The sequence below is a fragment of the Plodia interpunctella genome, chromosome 19 (assembly GCF_027563975.2).
Source record: "Plodia interpunctella isolate USDA-ARS_2022_Savannah chromosome 19, ilPloInte3.2, whole genome shotgun sequence".
In the NCBI taxonomy this organism is placed as follows: domain Eukaryota; kingdom Metazoa; phylum Arthropoda; class Insecta; order Lepidoptera; family Pyralidae; genus Plodia; species Plodia interpunctella.
In genome coordinates this window covers 7360335-7382361 of record NC_071312.1, presented here as the reverse complement: position 1 = coordinate 7382361, position 22027 = coordinate 7360335, and the positions used below count along the sequence as shown (strand labels likewise).

General features: G+C 35.6%; 4 protein-coding genes across 6 annotated transcripts; 2 read left to right on the top strand and 2 right to left on the bottom strand.

The window, feature by feature from the left end:
- Positions 1 to 1764: 1764 nt before the first annotated feature.
- LOC128678117 (ovochymase-like) lies at positions 1765 to 4517 on the bottom strand. The gene has a single exon (XM_053759449.2). The coding sequence runs from the start codon at positions 2982 to 2984 to the stop codon at positions 1974 to 1976; it is 1011 nt and encodes a 336-aa protein (XP_053615424.1). The 5' UTR covers positions 2985 to 4517; the 3' UTR covers positions 1765 to 1973.
- LOC128678118 (uncharacterized) lies at positions 2204 to 14984 on the top strand. Of its 3 annotated transcripts, none has more exons than XM_064436576.1 (3): positions 2204 to 2318; positions 13440 to 13607; positions 14132 to 14984. In XM_064436576.1, the coding sequence occupies exons 1-3, from the start codon at positions 2300 to 2302 to the stop codon at positions 14326 to 14328; spliced, it is 384 nt and encodes a 127-aa protein (XP_064292646.1). In that variant the 5' UTR covers positions 2204 to 2299; the 3' UTR covers positions 14329 to 14984. The 3 variants fall into 3 exon arrangements, with proteins under 3 accessions (XP_064292646.1, XP_053615426.1, XP_053615425.1); XM_053759451.2 differs by lacking the exon at positions 2204 to 2318 and adding an exon at positions 12978 to 13128 and having other exon boundaries at positions 13440 to 13592; XM_053759450.2 differs by lacking the exon at positions 2204 to 2318 and adding an exon at positions 12978 to 13128.
- Positions 4255 to 5343, top strand: LOC128678494 (venom peptide isomerase heavy chain-like). Its single transcript, XM_053760078.1, has one exon. The coding sequence runs from the start codon at positions 4255 to 4257 to the stop codon at positions 5188 to 5190; it is 936 nt and encodes a 311-aa protein (XP_053616053.1). The 3' UTR covers positions 5191 to 5343.
- On the bottom strand, positions 5439 to 21576 carry Cortactin (cortactin). The gene is made up of 13 exons (XM_053759448.2): positions 21361 to 21576; positions 20644 to 20783; positions 19305 to 19391; positions 18168 to 18277; positions 16551 to 16705; positions 16079 to 16244; positions 15147 to 15268; positions 11631 to 11804; positions 11377 to 11475; positions 10960 to 11028; positions 10434 to 10613; positions 9804 to 9977; positions 5439 to 9158 (listed from the first exon to the last, which is right to left on the bottom strand). The coding sequence occupies exons 2-13, from the start codon at positions 20781 to 20783 to the stop codon at positions 9075 to 9077; spliced, it is 1560 nt and encodes a 519-aa protein (XP_053615423.1). The 5' UTR covers positions 21361 to 21576; the 3' UTR covers positions 5439 to 9074.
- Between the last annotated feature and the right edge of the window lie 451 nt (positions 21577 to 22027).

The following is a 22027-nucleotide window of genomic DNA, read 5'->3' as shown; positions in this document are numbered from 1 at the left end:
ATCTATTGTGCATTAACTTTGTAACATTTTCACATTAAAGGTTAGATCAAATATAAATAATACCTTTTCATCCCGGAAAGTCCCTGAGATATATTTTTTACAACACTTAAATTAGTTCATTATTTTTCTTGTAGTACACATTATTACTTAGTCGATACTTTTCTCTCTCATCCGTGCGTGTTCCACGGTCGTTGAGCGTCGGAGCCCAGGGTTCGCCATTTATGTACCTGTAAAATTCATACATATTTTGTGAACGAAACAAAACTGACAAAAAAATATCTATTAACTCTTTTCCTTATGGAACCCACACAAAATCATAGTTTTTCGCTTAGTATTAATATAGTCATATGTTTAAGTATTCATGGCAATATAAATGGAAAGATGGGCATGGACAACGCGACAACACGTCATCATAAATTACATCTACATAGTGGTTCTCGTATGCTCCTGATCGATTGTTTTATTCAGCACGTGATGATATGCAATGCGTTTATCGTATAGTGTGGCCATTACTGAAAAAAAAACCACTACAAACTTATGTTTGCAATTAATTTTGTACAAAATGAGGGTATACGCCGACGAATAAGATTGTCAACATTTATAAGTATTAACTGGCTGCGCCCAGTGGCTTTGCTTCTGTGGAAATTTCGGGATAAAAAGTACCCTGTGCGTGCAGGTTCAATTCTACCCGTGTAAGTACCAAATTTCATAACAATCCATCTAGTAGATTTTGCGTGAACCAGTAACAAACATACACACATACATCCTAACAAATTTTCGCATTTATAATAGGTATTAATAGGATTACAACAGGTGACTTCAGTGCGCGAGTAGGACTAGCACTTGACCAGAAATTTCGTTCTTTGAAAGTAGTTTACGTGACATTCAACACGCAGTATTTTATATATTATTAGAGAAAAAAAAACATTGTAAGAAACAATAATGGTAAGCCGATCTGGCATGATAGGGACCAACACTGTTCAAATGAGTTTCTTTCGGCATTTCTTCTCAGCAGTGGTCGTTCCGAAATGCCAGTAGTTTGTAGCTTGTGAGAAATAACTATAAATATAAAAATTGACGAGAAAAAGTGCCTGTGAAGGTCTAATTTCTGAATAAATGATTTGAATTTTGAATTTCGAATATACTTATTTTCACGTGTATCTTGTCACGTACGCGTCACGTTTACTTATCTATGGGCTTACTTAATAAGTACAATAAATAATGAGACGTCTAGCTTTTTCAATAGCGCCATTGTAACTCCGAGACGACTGAGAAAAATAAGCCCTTTATATAGTCTAATCTAGTAATCATTTGTTATTATTTAATACATAAAATATAAGTATCTGAAATGATTACCCGATTTCTATACGTACATGCCTATTTCTTGTGAAATTATGCCAAGGCCAAACTGTCACATATAAAAGAATCAATACATATAATAAAAATGTAAGTTTGTAAGCAAATAATGTCTGTCTGTACATATGACATATTAAAGACAAATAATTATGGGGGTCTTTATGGGACTAATAGTAGCCAAGACAATTTTTTTAGTTTTTTTTTGTTTGCTTCTATGTCTATCGCACATTACGCAAAAACTGGATGGAATTTGATCCGGTTTTCAAAATTGTATAGCAGATGGAGTAACTTGAAATCTGGTATAGGTTTCATCGCGATACGTCGCTTAGAACCCGAGATATTGACAAAAAGAATTTATGAGCAGACACACATAATTAACGCGAGCGAAGCCGCGAGCAAAAGCCAATTCGATGGATGGTATGAAGCAAATTTTCAAACGAAAAAATTACATCGATCGTTAATGCCTGCGCTCGAACTTTTAAACGGGATTTTTTGTAAATGTCTCTTCAGAAAAAAATATGGAGAAAACTGATAAAGTGAGAATCGTGCCCCACTAATGACGTCAGAAATTTCAATAACAATACCCTATAATAATCTGCATCAAGTGATCAAAGAAGTCATTTTACATAGAACAAACCAAGTCTTTGTGGAGCGCTATTAAATTTTAAATTAATTCCAAAGCTAATTGCACGGTGTGAATGAAACGCAAGATATAAAAGCAGAGATGTAATTACTAGCAGTAATGAACAGGCTTCCGTTTTGCCGCCATTGGTATTGTCAATTTTATCTATCCAAGATTTGTACGCGGCCACTCGGGTAAACAACGTCGTTTTGTCATAATTCTTGCCACTAACGACGCCGACCAATAAGGGATTGTTCCCCGCTTCTGCCGTCCCGAAGCATACCAAAGGACCCCCAGAATCTCCCGAACTAACGTCTCCGAATGAAGCATCAGTGCAAATGTAAGTACTCATATCCATTTGCCATATAACGGAACATTGTATTGTAGTAAAAACGCGTATGGGCGCTTTAAGCAACACGTCCGATTTCGCACTGGTCCTCCCATGTCCCCTTCTACCATAGCCAGCAATGTAGCACTCGCTCGGATATTCCGTATTCCTTTTCGAGACATGGATGGGTTTGATGTAATTCGTGAATGACCAATCAGGTTTGACCGAAACTAAAGCTAGGTCATTCAATGGAAACAAGAAATCGGGATGCAGAATAATCTGTCGTATGATCCTCCATTGGCCAGCGGCAGTCGTGACGGGAGTCCCGTCGTGTATCAGATTGGTGTAAATAGACCCAGCTGAAACTCCAAGAAGATCAAACCTCCTAGTGTAGTAAAAGTGGTGTTCTTCGAAACAATGGGCCGCCGTGAGCACAATCGACAAGCTTATAATGCTCCCCCCACACAGATTTACCCACTTATAGTTTTTCTCATCGATTTTTTTGCCTATATCTTTTATTGACACTAGATATGGCACATCCTCGATGTTCACAGGTCTTCCTTCGACCACTACAGGTTTCACTCGGAAACTCGAGTATTTTAATGTGGTTATAATGCGTTTGTCTTTTAGGGATGCTGCGCCTTGGAATAAAATTATGAGAAACGCTAATATATTCATGAATTTTACGAAGTGACCACAGTGTTTTGGTTACATTTTACTCGGTCAATGAAAATTAGTTGACCCTAGAACACATCCCTTCAATGAATAACATTGTATAATAAATTCAAGGACCTTTTATATTCTTACGGAATAAATCTTGAATAATGTCATGCTTTTTGACTCAGTCAGAGAACACCGTAGTCAAATAATATAAACCATAGGCAAATTAAAAACATTTCTTGCAGGCACATACCTAAACTCGGACTTATTAAAGGATATCGTATCGAGTTATCGTATAACGAGTTTTTACTTGATTGCAACCTTTAATGGTCATGAAAGTGTAAAGTCCTTGATAATGGCAGAAAACATCAGTAATATTATAAAATTCAGCTAAAAAAAGTCAGCTAATATTATAAAAGCGAAAGTCTCTCTGTCTTTGCGCTTTCACGGCTAAACCGCAGCACCGATTTTGATAAAATTTGGTATGCATATAGTTAAAGAACTCCTTTCAAAGATAGGCTACGTTTTTTTTCTAAATCAACCCCCAAACTCCAATATATGGGGGGTGAAATTTTGAATGAAAATCATGTTGAAAAGACGGCCAAAGATGATAATTTGGCTATAACACAAAAATATTGGCACTAAAATTAGTAATCTGGGATGGGTATAGGTACAAATTAATCACAAAAGAATATAATTATGCTGTCAGGACTAACTATTCTACACCGACGAAGTCGCGGGTAAACAGCTAGTATCAGTATAAATGTTATACATATAAATTCTCGTCATTTGACGCCGCGGCTTACCAAACAAATGGGGGAATAAAGACGAAATGTGAATCACTTAATAATTAAAGGCTAGACGTTATTAAATCAGAAACAAGATGGATACAATAATTTGATTGCATAATTGCCGACTATGGCTTCAAAATAATACAGGGAAAATTACGTATTTTATTTTCAAAACTATTTATACATAAGTATATCAGAAGACCAACGGTGAATATTTCCAATGATTTTATATATAAAAATCCTCATTTATATATAAACATCAAAATATAACACTCCTTTTTTCGCACAGTCATATAAAACGGAACACTACGGAACATCTCAACGCGATGTAAGAATCCATAGATAATAACACTCTAAAGAGTATGTAATATTTATGTGTACCTACAAATCTCACTCATTTCTCATTTTTCTGTTTCCTTTGCGTCAAGAAATATCATCATCACCTTTGTCAATCATATCCAAAATGTGACGGAAAACTAAGAAATCACCAGTAATATATGACACTAAACTGTTTATTCATCCTCATAATAACCCACGCTGTAGCCAGTTACGATAACCGTGTGATAACGACATTAAAGTACTCGAAAAATTACGATAAATCCGTGAAACCTGTAATCGTTCACGGGGAAATCGCTAGAAACGGCGATGTCCCTTACATGGTCTCTATAAAAGAAAGAGAGGCGAAACGATTTAGGAAAAACATATGGCGTAATCATTGCGGGGGCTCCATACTAAAACCAAAGTTGGTTCTGTCTGTGGCCCATTGTTTTGAGAACAAAGACTATAAGAACCCTAAAACTAGGGACACACTGCGCGCGGTAGCAGGCGATTTGTTGACGGACAGCAAAAGCAATAACAGCGCAGGATTGTCGCAATGGAGGGATATAGATAAGATCATCGTCCACAAACAATACTACTTCCCTGTTAATGACATTTCTTTAGTAATCGTAAGAGAACCGTGGATTTTCAATAACTATGTGACGTTTATACCATACGCGCGCTGGAATAGTGATTACATGAGTTGGTGTTTAGCAAGTGGGTATGGTGATCTAATGCATGGACCGAGAGCGTTGCAATCCACGCGTCTTCTAATAGCCAAACTATTTGTGATACCAAGACACGCTTGTAATGAGTTATGGGATATGAATATGAACAACTTCGTGTGCACCACATCGACTAATGCAGACGTGGCCAGCGGAGACTCTGGGGGTCCGTTGGTGTGTAAAGGAACCCCGGAAAGAAGGAGAGAGAGCCCGAATGGTATTTTGGTCGGCGTGGTGTGCGGCAAGAACTTTGATAAAACTACACTATTCACAAGGGTCTCGGCGTATACAAAGTTTATTGAGAGTGCAGGTTGTAATTTAAGTAGCAACGTTTTGTTTAGATTTACAATTATTTTGTTTCTGGTATATTATTGTTCTATTTTCGATTAACTGCTTTATTTATTTTGTGATTTTCATTTCTTATGGGCGCTAGCGTCGAGATCACTCCCTTTTGGATATCGGGCAGATATAGTAGGGCCCGGGATGCTAAATTTACAATTACTAAAGCGTTATATTAGCGTTATATGGTAGGGGTACGCAGGTAAAACCTGAGCGAAGCCGCGTCGAGGCGCTAGTATGATCTATCAACGCACAGCCCAAACTACTGGACCGATCGGGCTCAAATAAAAACAATCACATCACTAGAAAATAATATTTTATTTTATAAACATCATTTAATATAAAACATCTCGACATTACATGCCGTACAATATTCAATGTATATTATAATTATGTCATTATGCCACTTTTCATATATATTTTTTTAATCCATACAAATTTATACATTGAATGTAAAAAAAAAAATTGGACATTTATCGAAAGATTTACAGAAAGATTCAGGATACATTATTTTACATTAATTTTATGAAAAGCAGCACATGTACCATTTCTGGGGTACCTATATTCATTTCACGATTCGATCGAAAACATTGTGAAAGAATGAATGAAATTATCTTAATCCATAGATTATTATGACAGTTATTTGTTATCTATGATCGAGTTACTTAAGCCTAATTGATTTCCATTAAAATTTATCAGTGAAACGTGAAAAGTGGCGTAATGCTTTCAAAATGTCAACACTTCATAATAATGGATTTGTAAGACAGTTGGTGACACAAAACGTCACGTTCTCAAAACGTCATTGCGAAAAGTAACTAAGTATAGAATTTATTTTGCCTCAATAAACTTATGGCTTGAAACTGTTTAAGACATAAGTTTATTAAAATAAAAAAAAATATTGAATATAACATCAATCGTCTAAATATATTAACACATAACATAAATCTCTTGCGTTACTGAGTGACTGATTGACAGACAACGCACAGCCCAAACTGGGTGTAGAAAGCTGAAATTTGGTGAGTAGGTTTCTAGGACAGTGTAATCAATCAAGAAATATCTTCTTAGTGCTCCCCACTAAGAAGATATTTCTTGATTTTCTCTCACATACGAAGTTGTGGGCAAAAGCTAGTCGTAAATAAAATCGTCTCCACATATTTTTTCGGAGTTGGTTTTGGCTTTAATTCAGAATGAATTATTATATATCCATCCATGCTAATATTATAAAGGTGATAAAGTGTTTGTCCTTCTTTCACGTCAAAACGGAGCATTGAATCGAGGTGAAATTTAGCGTGGACTTAATTGGAAATATGGGGTATATACCGTATACTTTTACATTTATTGTCGTTTTGCGAAAGTGACATTTTGCGCGACAACAGCTTAAAACGGAACATTGGCATGTCGCTCGAATAATCAAGTAGCAAAGAGGTATTATTTCATAAGGCGTGTTATATTTGACGACATCACTGAAAATATTACCGCTGCGTGACTCGTCGATTGAAATTAACGAGTCACCTATCTCATACGCCCTTAAGGCGTGTGACTGAGACAGGCTGAATACGCGTTACGACTGCGCGTCAGCGTGCGCCTTGAGAAATGATTTCTATTGCATGAATGCATATAGCAACAGCCATCATATTTATTTGCCTCATATTTTACAAATGTCCAATATATTTGCGTCTCAAAATTAATTTTGGTTATTTCTTAAGTCTAATCAATAAGTATTTATAACATTTTCTTACAATTAATGTCTTTATGCTGTGACTATAAATTATACGATATGATTTCTTACATAAAACGAAACTTAAGTTTATAAAAAATATTCTGATAATAAAAAAAAAATACTAAAAAGTATTTTGACTTAAATGGGCGTTACATTAATAATACAATTATTTTAAAAAAAAATCGAAACATTTCATTTCAAATAATTACAATTTAAATTAAATAGACTTGCGTCATTTAAAAAAAATCATACAAAAGTGGAAGCGTCTTTTAAACATTATTGATTATTGTATTAAATTCATGTGCGTTGATATGAGCCATTGGATAATCTATGAATTATTGTTTAATTTTTGTTTAAGAGCCACGCCTCATTGTTCCTTTGCGCTCCGTGGTCCTCGGTCATTGTCATTGTCAGAAATTGTATGAAGTCTCGACGTACGTCAACGCACGTCAGTGTCAAAACCTATAGAAGACAACGGAGCACAACGGAGCTATAACGTGCTGCATTGCAATGGAGCAATGGGGCATGGCTTTTATGATTTTTTATCCAACCAGTAATATTCCGTACTATATTACTTTATTACGATTAATGTGTATGTGACTACTTACCACTAGATGTCGGTAGGTAGTCGGCATTTTAAAAACTTTTTTATTTTATTAGGTATGTAAAAAAGTTGGTCTACCTTTAGGCAATTAATTAGTAATTTAATTCCATAAAATGAGGTTCCTTTACAATTAATACAGTTTTTGTCATAAGTACGTTTCTAATATACTTAATACTAAATTAATTAACTAAGATGGTATTATTTTTTTTAGTTTTCGTCAAATTGTTCTAATCAGTGTAGAGGTATATTATAGATTTATTCGACGAAAAAATTACACTATTTACATTGTCGTGAAAAAGTCTTGAAAAAAAAATTATTCATAGTAACATTCGTAAAAATAACTTGTAATTGCCAGCCCTACGTACTTTTAAATGTTGCACAACCATGAAATATAGTATCATTAAGGAGACAAATATCATATTAAATTAAAGCAAATAATATCTTAAAATATGTCTCCTAAATTAAATTAAATTAAATAAACACTTCATTTTTTTCATTTTTATTTAGTTTAAAAGTACTGTCATTTTTTAATCGGCAGTATGCAAAACCATCCGAACGAAATTTATTTTACGTGTTCATTTTCGCCATTTGACACGAAAACTACTCAACAAATTTGTATGTAAATTAGTTAATAAATAGATCATAGCCTGGGCTAACACTCACTTGAGTTTAGTAATATATTTCTGTGAGAAATACGCTAAATATACTAAACTATAAGATATTAAAGACTTCATTCGTATGGCAAACCTTTAATTCTAGCGATCAGGGCTCGATACCGGATTATTTTAACCTTGTTTAATAATTATATTCGTAATTGTTCCACTTCGAGGGCATTTTGTTGATGTTATTAACGCGTGTGACAAAGACCACACTATGTTTTGTCTTTCTTATTATTTTGTGTAGGGTCGTTTGGCGTGGTGGGTCGGAGAAACGAGCAAAATCATTTTGAGGTTCAACTGATGATTCGAACAAAATCGACATGAAAATGCTCTTCGATCAGAAGCCGAGAAATAAGTGTTATCTCAGGGTTGAATCGTAAAGAACACGCTCTTTACCAAAATGTATGGAGATGCGCGCGAACAGGTTTCAAAAATAACCAGGTATCCGAGCCGTTCTAGCAACTTGCTAGCTAATCTACTAAATACTCTTATTCTACACTAAATGGCTAGCTTTACGTAATCAATAATTCCACATAATATTAACAAAATATAAAAATTATCTAAATACTATTACAAAATTCTAAAATACTATTAAAAACAAGTCTTTAGTTTGTAAAGATGATCGTCTGTCTCTGTTTTGCAAAACAGTTTTCTTTATATTTTCTTATTGAAATTGTTTTTTAAAATGTCTGGCCATTCCGCTCCCGCTAGACGCTGGCAGAAGGCAAACCCAAGAAGTGCTGGCTTGATGTCGTCCAGGATGATATGCGTGTCTATGGTCTGACAACTAGGGATGTCGACGACCGTGCGAAGTAGAGTCGAAAAAGTAGGATAGTGGACTCTGGGCTCCGACGCTCAACGACTGAAGAAGAAATCGGGAAAACGCACAGACGAGGGAAAGAGCTTTCACAACCCTCGTAAGCAATAAGAAGAAATTAATGGTACACCCTATTCACTTATCTTGTAACTGGACGTAGTTCGCGGGGAATAACCCGTACGCGCCCTTGCAGAGCCCTTGCCACCACCCTTCGTCGATCTGGAACGAAAAAAATATATTTAAAAACTTGCTTGTTGCTCTTGCCCGCGGCTTCGCCTTCGTGAATTTATTTATCTGCGAAAGCGTAACAAACGATTTTCATACAAACTTTCACCCCCCATTATTGTCATTTGGGGGTTGATTTTTGACAAAAAAGTTATAAGCCTATCTTTGAACGGGGGTCTTTAAGTACATGCATACCAAATTCCATCAAAATTGGTCCAGCGGTTTAACCATGAAAGGGGCACAGACAGACTATCGCATTTATAACATTAGTATGTATATATATTGTGAAAAATGTGGTGCATACAAATACTTCGTTACTTTTAACTAATGTCACAGTTTATTGAAGTTCGTACAGTTCTATTTTGGGAGTGGCACCCCCTTCCTCCCACCTCTCAAGAGTATAAAGGAAAGGAGATAGATTTGCCAGGATCGTGGAGAGTGGAAATTCCTAATCCCTACCTCTCTAAAAATAAGATTTTTATATGAAAACTACTATTAGTCAAATTGGTACACAAACTAATGCGGATTCGAACTTTGGACCTTTCAGTTCATAGTCTTGACCACTGGAAAACCACCATTTCGTTACGCTGAAATGAATTTTAATTAGCTATTACGTGATATATATTAATGTAGTCTCACCATCTGAATATTGGTGATGAGATCGTCCGGATCGAATGATATCTCGTCGGGCGCGGCCGCCTGGTAGTCGTACAGCGCACGCGCAGTGTACGATTCCTCTTCTTCCTCTTGTTCGCTGTTTAGTTCAGTTTCCCAGCCGACGGGCGACACTACGATCGTTGGTTGGCGAGTTAGCTGCGGACGAAATATAAAAAATATATAAAATACTTAGTTATAATTGTTTCCCCAAGTTTAAGTGAACTAAGAAATGAATGAATGACTTGAATGAAAATATGTTGCCTGTCCTTTTTTGTTTCTAGTGCTATTTCTAAAGCTCGGGTGTCTCATTCCCATAAGAGAATTAGTTAATCAAAAATTGAATGAATGAGTTTATTTATTTATTTATATACACAACATAACAGTGTAAATATAAAACTTACAAATAGGAAACTAAGTACAAAGGTACTACTTATTTCAATAGAAATTTCTTAATGTGAATGTGAATGAACAAAATGAGTCCTAATTAACCTTCGCTTATCCTACTAAAGTAACATCAGACAACATTATATCTAAACCTTGGGAGTTTCATTCTTTTAAGAAAGTGAATGAACTAAAAACTGAATGAATGATGTGAATGTATATGTTTCCCACCTCTTCCTTATCCTCTTTGGGTTCTCCTACTAACGTAACATCAGGCAAGTTAGGCTGTTTATCTTCCGTAGTATCGATGTCTTTGGACTGGACCGCTTCAACTGGAAGCTCAGCAGCCTTAGCTGTCGTCGGCGACGGCGATTCTACTTCCTTTGGCTCCTGGGCTAGTCGTTCTTTTTCCTATAAAAACATTTCAATATGTTCAAAAAGTAGTTTTGTAGTTTGTAGCATTGGTAAATATCATTTAATTTACAATGTGATGTGAAAAAGTTCCCGTGAAGGCCTAATTTTAGAATACATGATTTGATTTTGAATAATAAAACTAAATACTGTTGAAAATATGTATGTTTCAGTTACTAAAATATTGTGAGAATTTGTATAGTTCGTTTAAGCGAATAGTACACTTTTGCGCGAATACTACCATTATTGAAAAAATAATAAACAATAATTGCCTGATCTTTTAAAGTAAGGAATTTAACAACTATACAATTAGAAGTTTAAAGACAAATAAAATGTATTAATTCACCTTTTCTGAAAGTTGTTTATCCATCTGCTCCCTTTGTTGCCGAATCTTTTGAACCGACTGAAGTGCTTCCTAAAAACAAAAGATTTCAGATTCCAAAATACATAATCGGCACAACAGTAACAAAAAAACGCCTTACAAAGTTGTGTGTGTGAGAGAGAGAGAGAGACAGATACTATGAGAGAGACAGAAAGACTATGAGGGAGAGAGAAAGAGAGACTATGAGAGAGAGTGAGAGAGACTATGAGAGAGTGAGAGACTATGAGAGAGAGTGAGAGAGAGACTATGAAAGATAGTAAGAGAGAGACTATGAAAGAGAGTGAGAGAGAGAGTGAGAGAGATACAATGTGAGAGAGAGAGGGGGGGGGAACTAAGAGAGAGAGAGACTAAGAGAGAAAGAGAGACTATGAGAAAATATACCTGTTCCCTTTCCTTAGCCATGTTCTCGAACTTGGCCCCGATGGAGGACGGCTTGGCCCCGCCGCTCGACTTTGGTTTGTAGCCGCCAACTTTCTCCGTCTATGCGATAATTAAAAATTAATAGAGAAAATTATTTTAAGAACTAACTTTTCCGCATAAACTTTCGCATTTATTATATACTATATTTTGCAGGCGGCTTCGCCCGCGTGATTTCCCATGGAAGCATTTATTTTATGTATGTATGTATATATTACCTGTTCCTTCTCCTTGGCCATGTTCTCGAACTTGGCCCTGATAGACGAGGGCTTGGCCCCGCCGATGTCGGGCTTGTGCTTGGTGTAGTCGGCGCCGACAGACTCCACTTCGTCGAACCGATGCGCGGACTTGTCCACGCGGTCCGTCTCGATGCCGAATTTGCCGCCGAAGCCCTAGGAATTATTGATATTTAACTACATGTGTCAAGTAGTGTGTAATTTGATGACGCAAAGAAGCATATAAGATCTCGGAGGGCCTAAATTTAAATATTAATTCTTCTTTTTATACACTTCTATTCTATTATTATAATGCGAAAGTCTCTCTCTCTCTCTCTGTCTATCATGTTCATGGTCAAATCGCTGCGCCGATTTTGACGAAATCTGGAACAATCAAACATAGACCGCGGAGAGAGTTTCGGGCAGCACCTAGTTATTTATAAATGGCACTCTACCTCCGCAACTTTCCTATGGAAGAGAAATTAATATGCAAGCTCAGAAAAAAATATAGTTAACAGAATTTAAGCCAACCCAAATTCGCCGCTATTACCGCCGAATTAAGGCCTGGTAGACAAAATTTAGTGTTTTTTATATTATTTATTTCCTGATCCGCTAAACACACTCTTGACGAATGTGAAATTTAGATTATATGTTCGTTTGTAATGATTTTATTGTACAAAACAAAAATTTTATATTGAACATTCTTTTAAACTTTGCTGAAGCAAAAACACAATTCAATGACTTTAGTTCTATTCTTTATTTGTATTAGTGCCTATTATTGCTTAAAATAACTCTTATATTATTATAATTTTTCCGAAATAATATATCAGTTTTGTAGTGATTTTAACATAAATTTTAGCAGCGCATATCTGTCATTGTATTTGCACAATGCAAATATACCGAATGTCGTCAATACCGAATATACGTTTAGACATTGCTGAATTTTCATAAATTTAATGTTATAATTAATTGTAATTTAATTTTATGTATGATTTCAATACGTCTTAATTTTTTGTCACATACAAATGAAAAAACCGGTGCTATATTTCCATACCACAATGTATGGAAATTTCCCCAACCGAACTCCTCCCTCGCTCAGAATCCGTACTCTAAGAAATATGTATATGTTTTTTTTTTGTTTACCATGAATAATCACGTGACTTCCAATACTTACACGTGGCCAAACGTGCCAAAAAATATTCCAATCCAAGTTCATGGCGTGTGCTTATAAATTATTAGTACAATCAACAACACATCAACCTACCCAAATTTATTGCAAACTCGTCGTTATTACCGCGCCATAGAGGTTCATGCAAGGTAACTTAATGTGCTGTTGACAGTACACGTAGAATATAATCGAATCAGTCGTAAAATTGCAATAAAATAGCTCGAAACGCAGTGAAGCGTGTAATGATTAACAAAACATTTTGATTGGTCAAAAAGTTTATAGTCACATGACAGATATCATAGACAATGTTAAAATATTTGTGTCTCATAGCATGTAAGTAATTGTTTTCTTTTTGTTTAACATTTAATCTTTATGTTAATGTTGAGTTTATTTTTGTATTTTATTTTAATATAAGATAAAGTTAAAATTATAATACAGTATGTTATTAAAATATATTAAGGTCATAGCACATTTATACCGCAAATAAGAATGTTGTAAGAGAAAGATGGTCAATGTAATCTATGTCTACAGAGAACGTTATAAAGCTCACTTTCATTTAACGCCATATTGCCGGGTGGAAGCGATGCGGTATCAATGTACTAATTACCTTTATAATTATGATCCTAAGAGAAAAATCTTTTTAGTGCTACCAATCTCAACATGGGAATACAAGATCAAAGTGGAAGGCAAACTGGACATTGGGAATCAAATATCAGCGTTCCTTAAAGAAATTCGGGCGCGGGTGATCGAACAGAAGATGAGGGCGATGGGACATGGACAGGGGCAGGGGGAGGAGGGTGAGTCATACCACGGTAATAATATAAGCTACTAGATGTTGCCCGGGGCTTCGCTCCCGTGGGAATTTTGAGATAAAATATAACCTATAGCAATCTACGATAATGTACCTTTCTAATGGTGAAAGAATTTTAGAAATCGGTTCGGTAGTTTCGGAGTTTAAACTTTACCTCAAACATAAACACTCACAAACGCTTACCTCTTTATAATAATAGTATAGATAACTAAAAATCCGAATGAGAGAGAGAGAGAGACAGAGTTTAATCTTTCTTATCGAGTGTGTTATTGCTAATACTATATGGTGTCAGATTTTATTTAAGTCGCCCAAAGGCATCTGACATAACTTTTTCGAAAAACGGACAACGATCTATTCTCAGACCTATTGATTATACATATAACATTTCATCAAAATCAACCAATCCGTTTCGGCGGAGTAAGCTAATTAAAACTTTGACACGATTTTTTTTATATTGAACGCTAATTTTAGTACGCGAGTCCGAGTCGGTCTTGGCCGGTTTTTATTTTCATTTTTAACTTCCAGGAGACAAGAAAAAAGGTCGATCGCGGGATGGTGACACAGGTAACGAAGAAATGCCGTCCATCGCCGAAATGAGCAATAAGGGAGAGGAAGACATGACTCTACTCGACGAAATGATCAAGAAAGGAGAGAAGAGGATGCACTTATACGGAAGTCATAAGTCGGTAGAGGAGAAAGATAGGAACAATGTCAACGTTTAAAACCTGTAAGGCCCACTTGCATGTTTACGGGGTAAATAGCTGGGAGGATTCCCTATTCGATCGAACATCACCGTGGATCAATTTTCTAGACGTAAACTTGATAATCGAACGTAATAAAATTGAATCCAGATCGATGTTCGATCGAATAGGTTTCTTCTAGAGTTGCCTCCCGCAATATAACCCTAGCTTTTAAGGTCAATATGAATTGTGTGCGCATGCGCGATTGCTAAGGTTACTAATCTGTCGGTTATTAGTACCCGGGGATCAAAATCGGAAACTTGCAAAAGTCAATTTGAAAGGTCCTTTTAGTTAACAGTAGCGACGCCGGGAAAGACAAGTTTGTTCCGAAATATACAAGTGGACCTAAAAGTAAACACGTGTTAGAGCCGGTTTCACCACTTGCTGATAAGTTATCCGATAGCCTATATCTATCAAAAATATAGAGTTAAAATTGTGTTTCACAAGTGTTGGATAGGGTTAACTGGCTAATAAGTTCAGGCAGATTTATCTAGCAGTTACTTTATCTGTCAGATTACAAATGTTATTTTATCAGAAAGTGGTAACAGACACTTAGGTTTTAAGTTGTAATGTTTAACTAAAATGTATGTTTTAAAAGGTATCTTAAAGAAATTATATTTAAAATATTTTTTAACGTGGTTTATGTCACCTGTTTATTACCATTCCCGAGTTGATTCGACACTTTTACCGTTTTCCAATGACATGTTTACCGTTCTCGTATAACATGTTTACCGTTTTCGTATGATATTTATACCGTTCCCGTAACATTTATACCCTTCCCGAGTTGACGCGCTACGTACCTTATTATGGTCGGTCTGGCTGGCGTGCTTGCTGGCCTTCTCGAGGTGATCCCAGCCCAGCGCCGACGCGTCCTGTCTGTCTGTCTGCACGCCGTACTTACCGCCGAAACCGATCGCGTAGTCTGGCGGAGAATAATATATACATATATTGGCGAAAATGTCACCAATTATCTCAGCTGGTGTATTGGAAGAAATTTCTATATAAAAAAGTAGTACCTTTTTACATTAGCTTCCTATTTGTAACTTCATTTTTCACTGTTATGTTGTTAAATTAATTAATAATAATCAGTACATAATACAAAACAAAGCTGGCCGCCGCGTCTGTCTGTTTTAAAGCTTTCTTCTTTTGAAGCATGCAACGGACTACGATGCAGTTTTCACTGTTATTTAGACAATTTATCAACGAAAGTTCATACAAACAAAACAGCCTATTAGACCGTTCGAAGCCAAACCAGGTCGCTAGTCCCACTAATATTATAAATACGAAAGTTTAAATTCACAGGCGGTCCGGACCTAACAATACACCACCACCGCTTCTCACCGCTTCATGATGTAACCCTTACATGTCACAAAACAGTCCCCTTGTCGCGTCTATCTGTATGAATGCGATAAACTCAAAAAACTATTATGTATTTTTGTACAGTTTTTACAAATAGATAGTGTCATTCCTGAGGAAAGTTTAGAACTAATTAATATACAGTCCCCCTGTCGCGTCTATATATATGAATGCGATAAACTCAAAAACTATTATGTATTTTTGTAAAGTTTTCACAAATAGATAGTGTCATTACTGAGAAAAGTTTAGAACGAATTAATATACAGTCCCCCTGTCGTGTCTATATGTATGAATGCGAGAAACTCAAAAATTATTATGTATTTTTGTAAGGTTTTCATTGAGGAAAGTTTATGATATAAGAAATATAGAGAATTACCTGTCTGAGAATGATGTTGTTGCGCGTCTTCCTTATGGTCCCAGCCAAAAGCTGAGGCGTCCTTCCTGTCTGTCTGTACACCGAATTTACCGCCAAAACCCACGGAATAGTCCTTCTGAGAGGAGTGCTTCTCTATCTGCTCTTTGTGGTCCCAGCCTGCTGCACTCTAGAAATGAAAATGAGTTCATTTTTGAAAAAATATCATTTTTTTAACATAATAATATTATTGTGGCTTTGTAGTTTAAAAATCCTAGACATATATATTTTTTTCTATAACAAATAATAAGTGACATTAATGTGAGTAAGATACGATGTCAAAACATAATAATAATATTGAAGTCGCAAGCTATGTAGGTCGCCATATTTACTTTGCTGAAAAGAAGAGTAAAACCGAAACTAACGAAGAACAAGACGATATATTCCTACAAAGTATATTTAGTTTATCAGAAGTATATAAAGAAGAAGCGCTGACGCGGTCGACGCGGTCGGCCTGCAGACCGAACTTGCCGCCGAAGCCGCGCGCGTGGTCCGTCTGCGACGCGTGGCGCTCCAGCGGCGCCGCGTACTCGTGTCCCACCGCGGACTTGTCCATCCTGTCTGTCTGCACGCCGAACTTACCGCCGAAACCTGCAAAAAAAAAAGTCACAATACCTAACAATTAGCCAAGATTAATCGATTCGATTTATCGATTTATTTATGTGGGTGAGTTTCACGACTGTTTGAACGCGGCGTGTAGCGTTTCATTAGTGTTGCAATTTTTTTAAATGAAGAATTTTTTTTTTTAATTAAACATTTATAAAATTGGCATTGTACCAGTACTTTACTTATTTATAAAATAGGATAATTAAATTGATTACTAATATTATGATGATAATGATAATATGATTACGTGTTGTTGTTGGTGGCGCAATGGTAAAGATCCAAGAAGTCCCGGGTTCGATTCCCGGTCGGGTCATAATAGAAAATAATCTTTTTCTGATTGGCCCGGGTCTTGGATGTTTATCTATACATATAGTATCGTTGAGCTAGTCGCTGCCCGCTGACTGTCTGCCTCTATGTATGCTTAGATCTTTGAAACTACACAACTGATTTTGATGTGGGTTTCCTTAATAGATAGGGGGATTCCTGCGAAAGGTTTAGGAGTATAATTTATTATGGTTTTACCAGACCGAAGCGGTGGTGGTGTAATGGTTAAGACGCCCGCCTGTGGATCGAAAGGTCCCAGGTTCGAATCCTACTCGTGCCACATGAGTTTGTATACAGATCTGACTCATATATAGTAGTTTTCATCGACCACCACTTGCTTCAGGTGAAGGAAAACATCGTGAGGAAACCTGCACACTGGTTGGGTTTAAAGATATTTATTTCTCATAAAGAATTACAAAATTCACTTGGTATGAGAACTACAACTAAGTGTCCTATATGTACAGTTTTATACAACACGCGCATACGGCAAATCCTTAGTACATAATTACATGCGAGATAAAAAAAAAAGTAACAAAGGAATCACAAAGAATCCATAACACACAAATCACAGTCACTTAACATCGCAGCACACTACCCTCACTATTTATTATCGACGAGCGGGAGGACGAGCGTGGACTGCAAGGCAATGGAATGCGACAAAGATGTAAACTCCAAGCAAGCCGCTAGAAGCGACATCGTCTTGGAACAAGGTAAGTTTCGTGTAATTTTCTTGTTGTATAAATTTATTATTTAGTTAAGAAAAATATTGAAATTTTTTGTTTAATTTTAACTAGTGTATTTAATATTATTTTGATTTTTTATTTTATTTTACAAATATTGTTTTTAAATATTTTTTAGTATATATTTTTTTAAATAGTGGTAGATCTAGATCTAGATTTGATCTATATTGTTGATTATTATTAACTTATGTGTGAAATAGAGAAGGCAAACCACTCCATTAATAATGCCAAGAAAGTTGTTGTGTGTGTTTCATTCCACGTAATGATCACGACCCTCAGCCATGAGGAATACGACTATGAAGAGACCCGACCGAAGCCGGGATGGGCCGCTAGTTAATAACAATAAGTTAATTTTTTGACGAAATTAATTATAAAATACTTACCTTGAGAATAATCCTTTTGTGAGACATGTTTCTCGACCTTCCCGACATAATCGTGGCCGACAGCCGACTTGTCCATACGATCGCTCTGCACACCGAACTTACCTCCGTACCTGACAAAAAGATATACAATTTAATTTTGCCGGTTTTAAAACGATTTTGGTGATTTTTGTACGGTTTTCATCAATAGATAGTATTATTTTGAAAATAATAATGAGATGAAAAAAATCTGGAATCGAGCGGGAATTTAAGCCGCGCCCCTGTCTATCCGGGACAGTGCTCTTAACCATGACATGTATAACAAATCCATTTAAATAGATAGTATGCTTCCTGAGGAAGGTTTAGATATGTAATTTATTATGGTTTTACTCTAGCGAAGCCGGGACTGGCCGCTAGTATAAATAAATAAATATATAGGGACAAATCACACAGATTGAGTTAGACCCAAAGTAAGTCGGAAACTTGTGTTATGGGATACTAACTCAACGACACTATATGTCTATAGATAACATATACATATATAGATAAACATCCAAGACCCAAGTAATCTGAAAAAGATCATTTTCCATGTTGACCTGATCGGGGATCGAACCCGGCACCTCCAGTGTAGCAGTCCGGCATGATGACTATTAGGCCACGTCGTCAATAGAAATAAATTGCTTTTTTTTTAATTTATTTTTTGTCGAAGCTTCAGTTGCTTGGTTATTATAGAAATTATTAGAAATTCCAAATTAATAGAAATTCCATTTTATTTGGTATTTATTATGTCTGCCTTTGCATCATCACCCCTCTCCAGAATGTATAAACACATCCGGACTCCCGAGACAACGGTTTGTTCAACGTAATGTTGATGTCTATATAGCATCAAATAAACTTACTAATGAGTAAGTTTGATGATATTGTTTGCGTGTAATGCACCAATGCAGTTATTACAAATCCAAGTCATTTATGTTTTGTGATTTAATTATGGAATTTAATTACATATTATGCCGACTCCAAACTGTCGTCGAACAGTTTGCATTGCTGGTTCTCCGTTGCGGTAAATAAAAGCACTCATACAAATTACGCAATGTTCACGGATTCTCGTTGGCATGGGTCTGAGTTCGGCGACAGTATGGAGCTGGCATTATAGGTACTTACCCATAGGAAGGCTTAGGTCCTTGTTCGTATTTCTTCTGTTTATCTAACTTGTCTGCTTCCAATACTTCTTCGCGTAATTTTGCCATACTGAAAAATGGTAAAAAAAATGATGTATTATGATACAGGACGGCAAACATTGGTATTACGTGAGGTGGAGATATATTTGTCGAAAAAAACACTTGTGTTGTAAAATTTCGATCAAGAGTGTTGTATATAAATTTTTTGTATATATTTTACTTGTCATAACCATGCTAATATTATAAAATGTGAAAGTGTTATTTTGTACTTCTTCGCGTCAAAAATGGGAAGGGTGGAGAGTGACATATGCTTCAATATGCTGCGAGCAAAGCCTCAGGCAATAGTTTAGTTACTTATAATAGAAGTGAAAAAACTAATCTGTATGAATAAAAAATATACAGCTCAATAAAAAGTCCTTATTAATTTTCAAATTCTTATTGGGATGTATTGACTCATCACTTGCAAATTAAAACATGTAGCGGAGTTCAAAAGACAGACACCCACAGACTTCCTTCCAGGCTAATTTTACATGAGTGTCACTGACCAGCAATGATAAATTAGATCAGTGTCATATACATTTGAACATATCAATAACAGAAGGCCTACCATTAATCATACAAACACTAGCTTGTTATGAACCACATGCTGTCTCTTTTTACCATGTCACTAGACGTTGCCCGGGGCTTCGCTCCCGTGGGAATTTTGAGATAAAATATAGCCTATAGTAATCTTGGATAATGTACCTTACTAATGGTGAAGAAATTTTTTAAATTGGTTCAGTAGTTTCAGAGATTACCTCTTAAACATACAAACATACAAACACTTACCTCTTTATAATAATAGTATAGACATATGCATGATGTAAAAAAAAGAGAGAAAGCGTGGTAACACATGTAGTCATCAAAAAGAATGACTGTGGCAACTTCTCAAACTGTTGCGAGGATGGAACCCTTTGGAATAGCAAAGATCTTAGACATTCTATAAAGTTCATATTTTATAGTTTTGATTATTTATTTTACTTTGTAAAATTAACTAAACCACAATAAAAAATAATTTTTCCACATTATAAGGCTACTAGTAGGTCCTTTTATTTCAATATTGTTTGGTTGTCCTTTAAAAATAAAAGTTAAATTAAAAAAAAACCCCTACAAATGGAACTACTGCAGACCTTTTCTCACATAGCCTTTCTCATTTTCAATTTCTCATAAGATTTACGACATTTAACTCGGCTGTGAGAATATCAATAAGTAGCAATACAAAGAGGTCTTTAACAGTTCTGGCTCCCATGCAGTAGGTATGTTGATACTAGTAGTTCACTCACTCAATAGCCTCGACATTTCGTCCACCGGGCCCCCAACGCTGCTCCTGCTCCGTAACATCATTAATGAAGTCTGGATCCGTCTCCCATTCGTCTGCCTCCTCTGGTACAGGAGGCTTTATGTCGGTTGTTGCTTTCCACATCTGCAACATTATTAATTGTGGCAACACAAAGAACTTCATGTCTGTATATTTGTGACATTATAGCTCTTGCATGAATGACGAATTATGTTCTATGTTCTAATGTTCCATAATGCTGGCATGAATAGTTGAAATTAAAAAAATATTTGTAGTTAATCTTATCTGACATGAACAGGATTCGAACATTGAACCTAAAAATTACAGGTCTTAACCACTAGACCACCACAGTCTTTTAAAAGATTATGACACAGAATGAGCCAAATATGAATAAAGACATCAATCATAACATTTATGATAAAATAAGAGTTTCACAGTAAGCAAATTGTCAATATTATTTCTTTATCTTGACACTTGATAAAGATAAATAATAAGGTGTATTCATCCACAATCGCTACAGGAAAATGATTCAAAAACATCAATATAATGAAACGAAAAGTTCTGGAAATAAGGATGATTTAAGCCTCCTACAGGTTATAAATTAGTATAATTGCCGCAATAGAATTATACAATAACTAGTTTGCTAAAAAGTCGATTGCACACGTAAAGTAAAAGGAAAACTTAGAAAGAAATCCATACAAACCTTGCAAATCGCGAGCCGGTCTTCCCACGCCCTCAATTCCACACAAGCCTATTTACAGGAAACTTAATCACAAGAATTCGTTATAAATTAAGCACTGAATGTGCTAATATCGATTAATAAACTGTATTCATATAATATTTTGGATATGAAATGGGCAATGATTAATTTATTTAGATTAGAACTGAACAGCCGACCGACCCCCGATGCGTCACTCTACATTTGACATTTTTGACAGTGACATATCTGTGTGACTGTGATGTGACCATTGGATGTGACTGACAGCGATTTGAACTTCCGCCGCGTTTTCATGTAGTATTCAAATTTAAAATTTTTGTAAAATATCTTTTGGCTACGTATCCAGTTTGAGTATGTAATATCCAAAACAGCAAAACATAATGAAAGTAAAAATTAAAATAAAGAATAAAATACTCAGGAATTTTAAAAAAGTATGTTTAATTACATATAAGAAAAACTATAAATATAATAAAAGCCTCTTAAATCACTTTTCTTAAATAGTACTTACTGAAAATACTTTATTATTAATCGGTAAATATTTTAAAAAGTAAGATTTTTCATCAAGTATTTACACAATATCACCATTACCCATACGATATGATCTGCTAAAGTAAAACTATGTTTTTTTTTTCGTTTTCTTTTTTCTATTTTG

Bases quoted from the DNA above. Each gene is read 5' to 3' on its own strand.
- LOC128678118 (XM_053759450.2), top strand. From the start codon at position 13,101: ATGTTAAAATATTTGTGTCTCATAGCAT. The intron at 13,129-13,439 runs GTAAGTAATTGT...AAATCTTTTTAG, and splicing joins ATATTTGTGTCTCATAGCAT to TGCTACCAATCTCAACATGG. The intron at 13,608-14,131 runs GTAATAATATAA...TTTAACTTCCAG, and splicing joins GGAGGGTGAGTCATACCACG to GAGACAAGAAAAAAGGTCGA.
- LOC128678117 (XM_053759449.2), bottom strand. From the start codon at position 2,984: ATGAATATATTAGCGTTTCTCATAATTTTATTCCAAGGCGCAGCATCC.
- LOC128678494 (XM_053760078.1), top strand. From the start codon at position 4,255: ATGACACTAAACTGTTTATTCATCCTCATAATAACCCACGCTGTAGCC.
- Cortactin (XM_053759448.2), bottom strand. From the start codon at position 20,783: ATGTGGAAAGCAACAACCGACATAAAGCCTCCTGTACCAGAGGAGGCA. The intron at 11,805-15,146 runs GTACGTAGCGCG...AATAATTCCTAG, and splicing joins GCCAGACCGACCATAATAAG to GGCTTCGGCGGCAAATTCGG. The intron at 10,614-10,959 runs GTGAATTAATAC...ATGTTTTTATAG, and splicing joins ATAAACAACTTTCAGAAAAG to GAAAAAGAACGACTAGCCCA.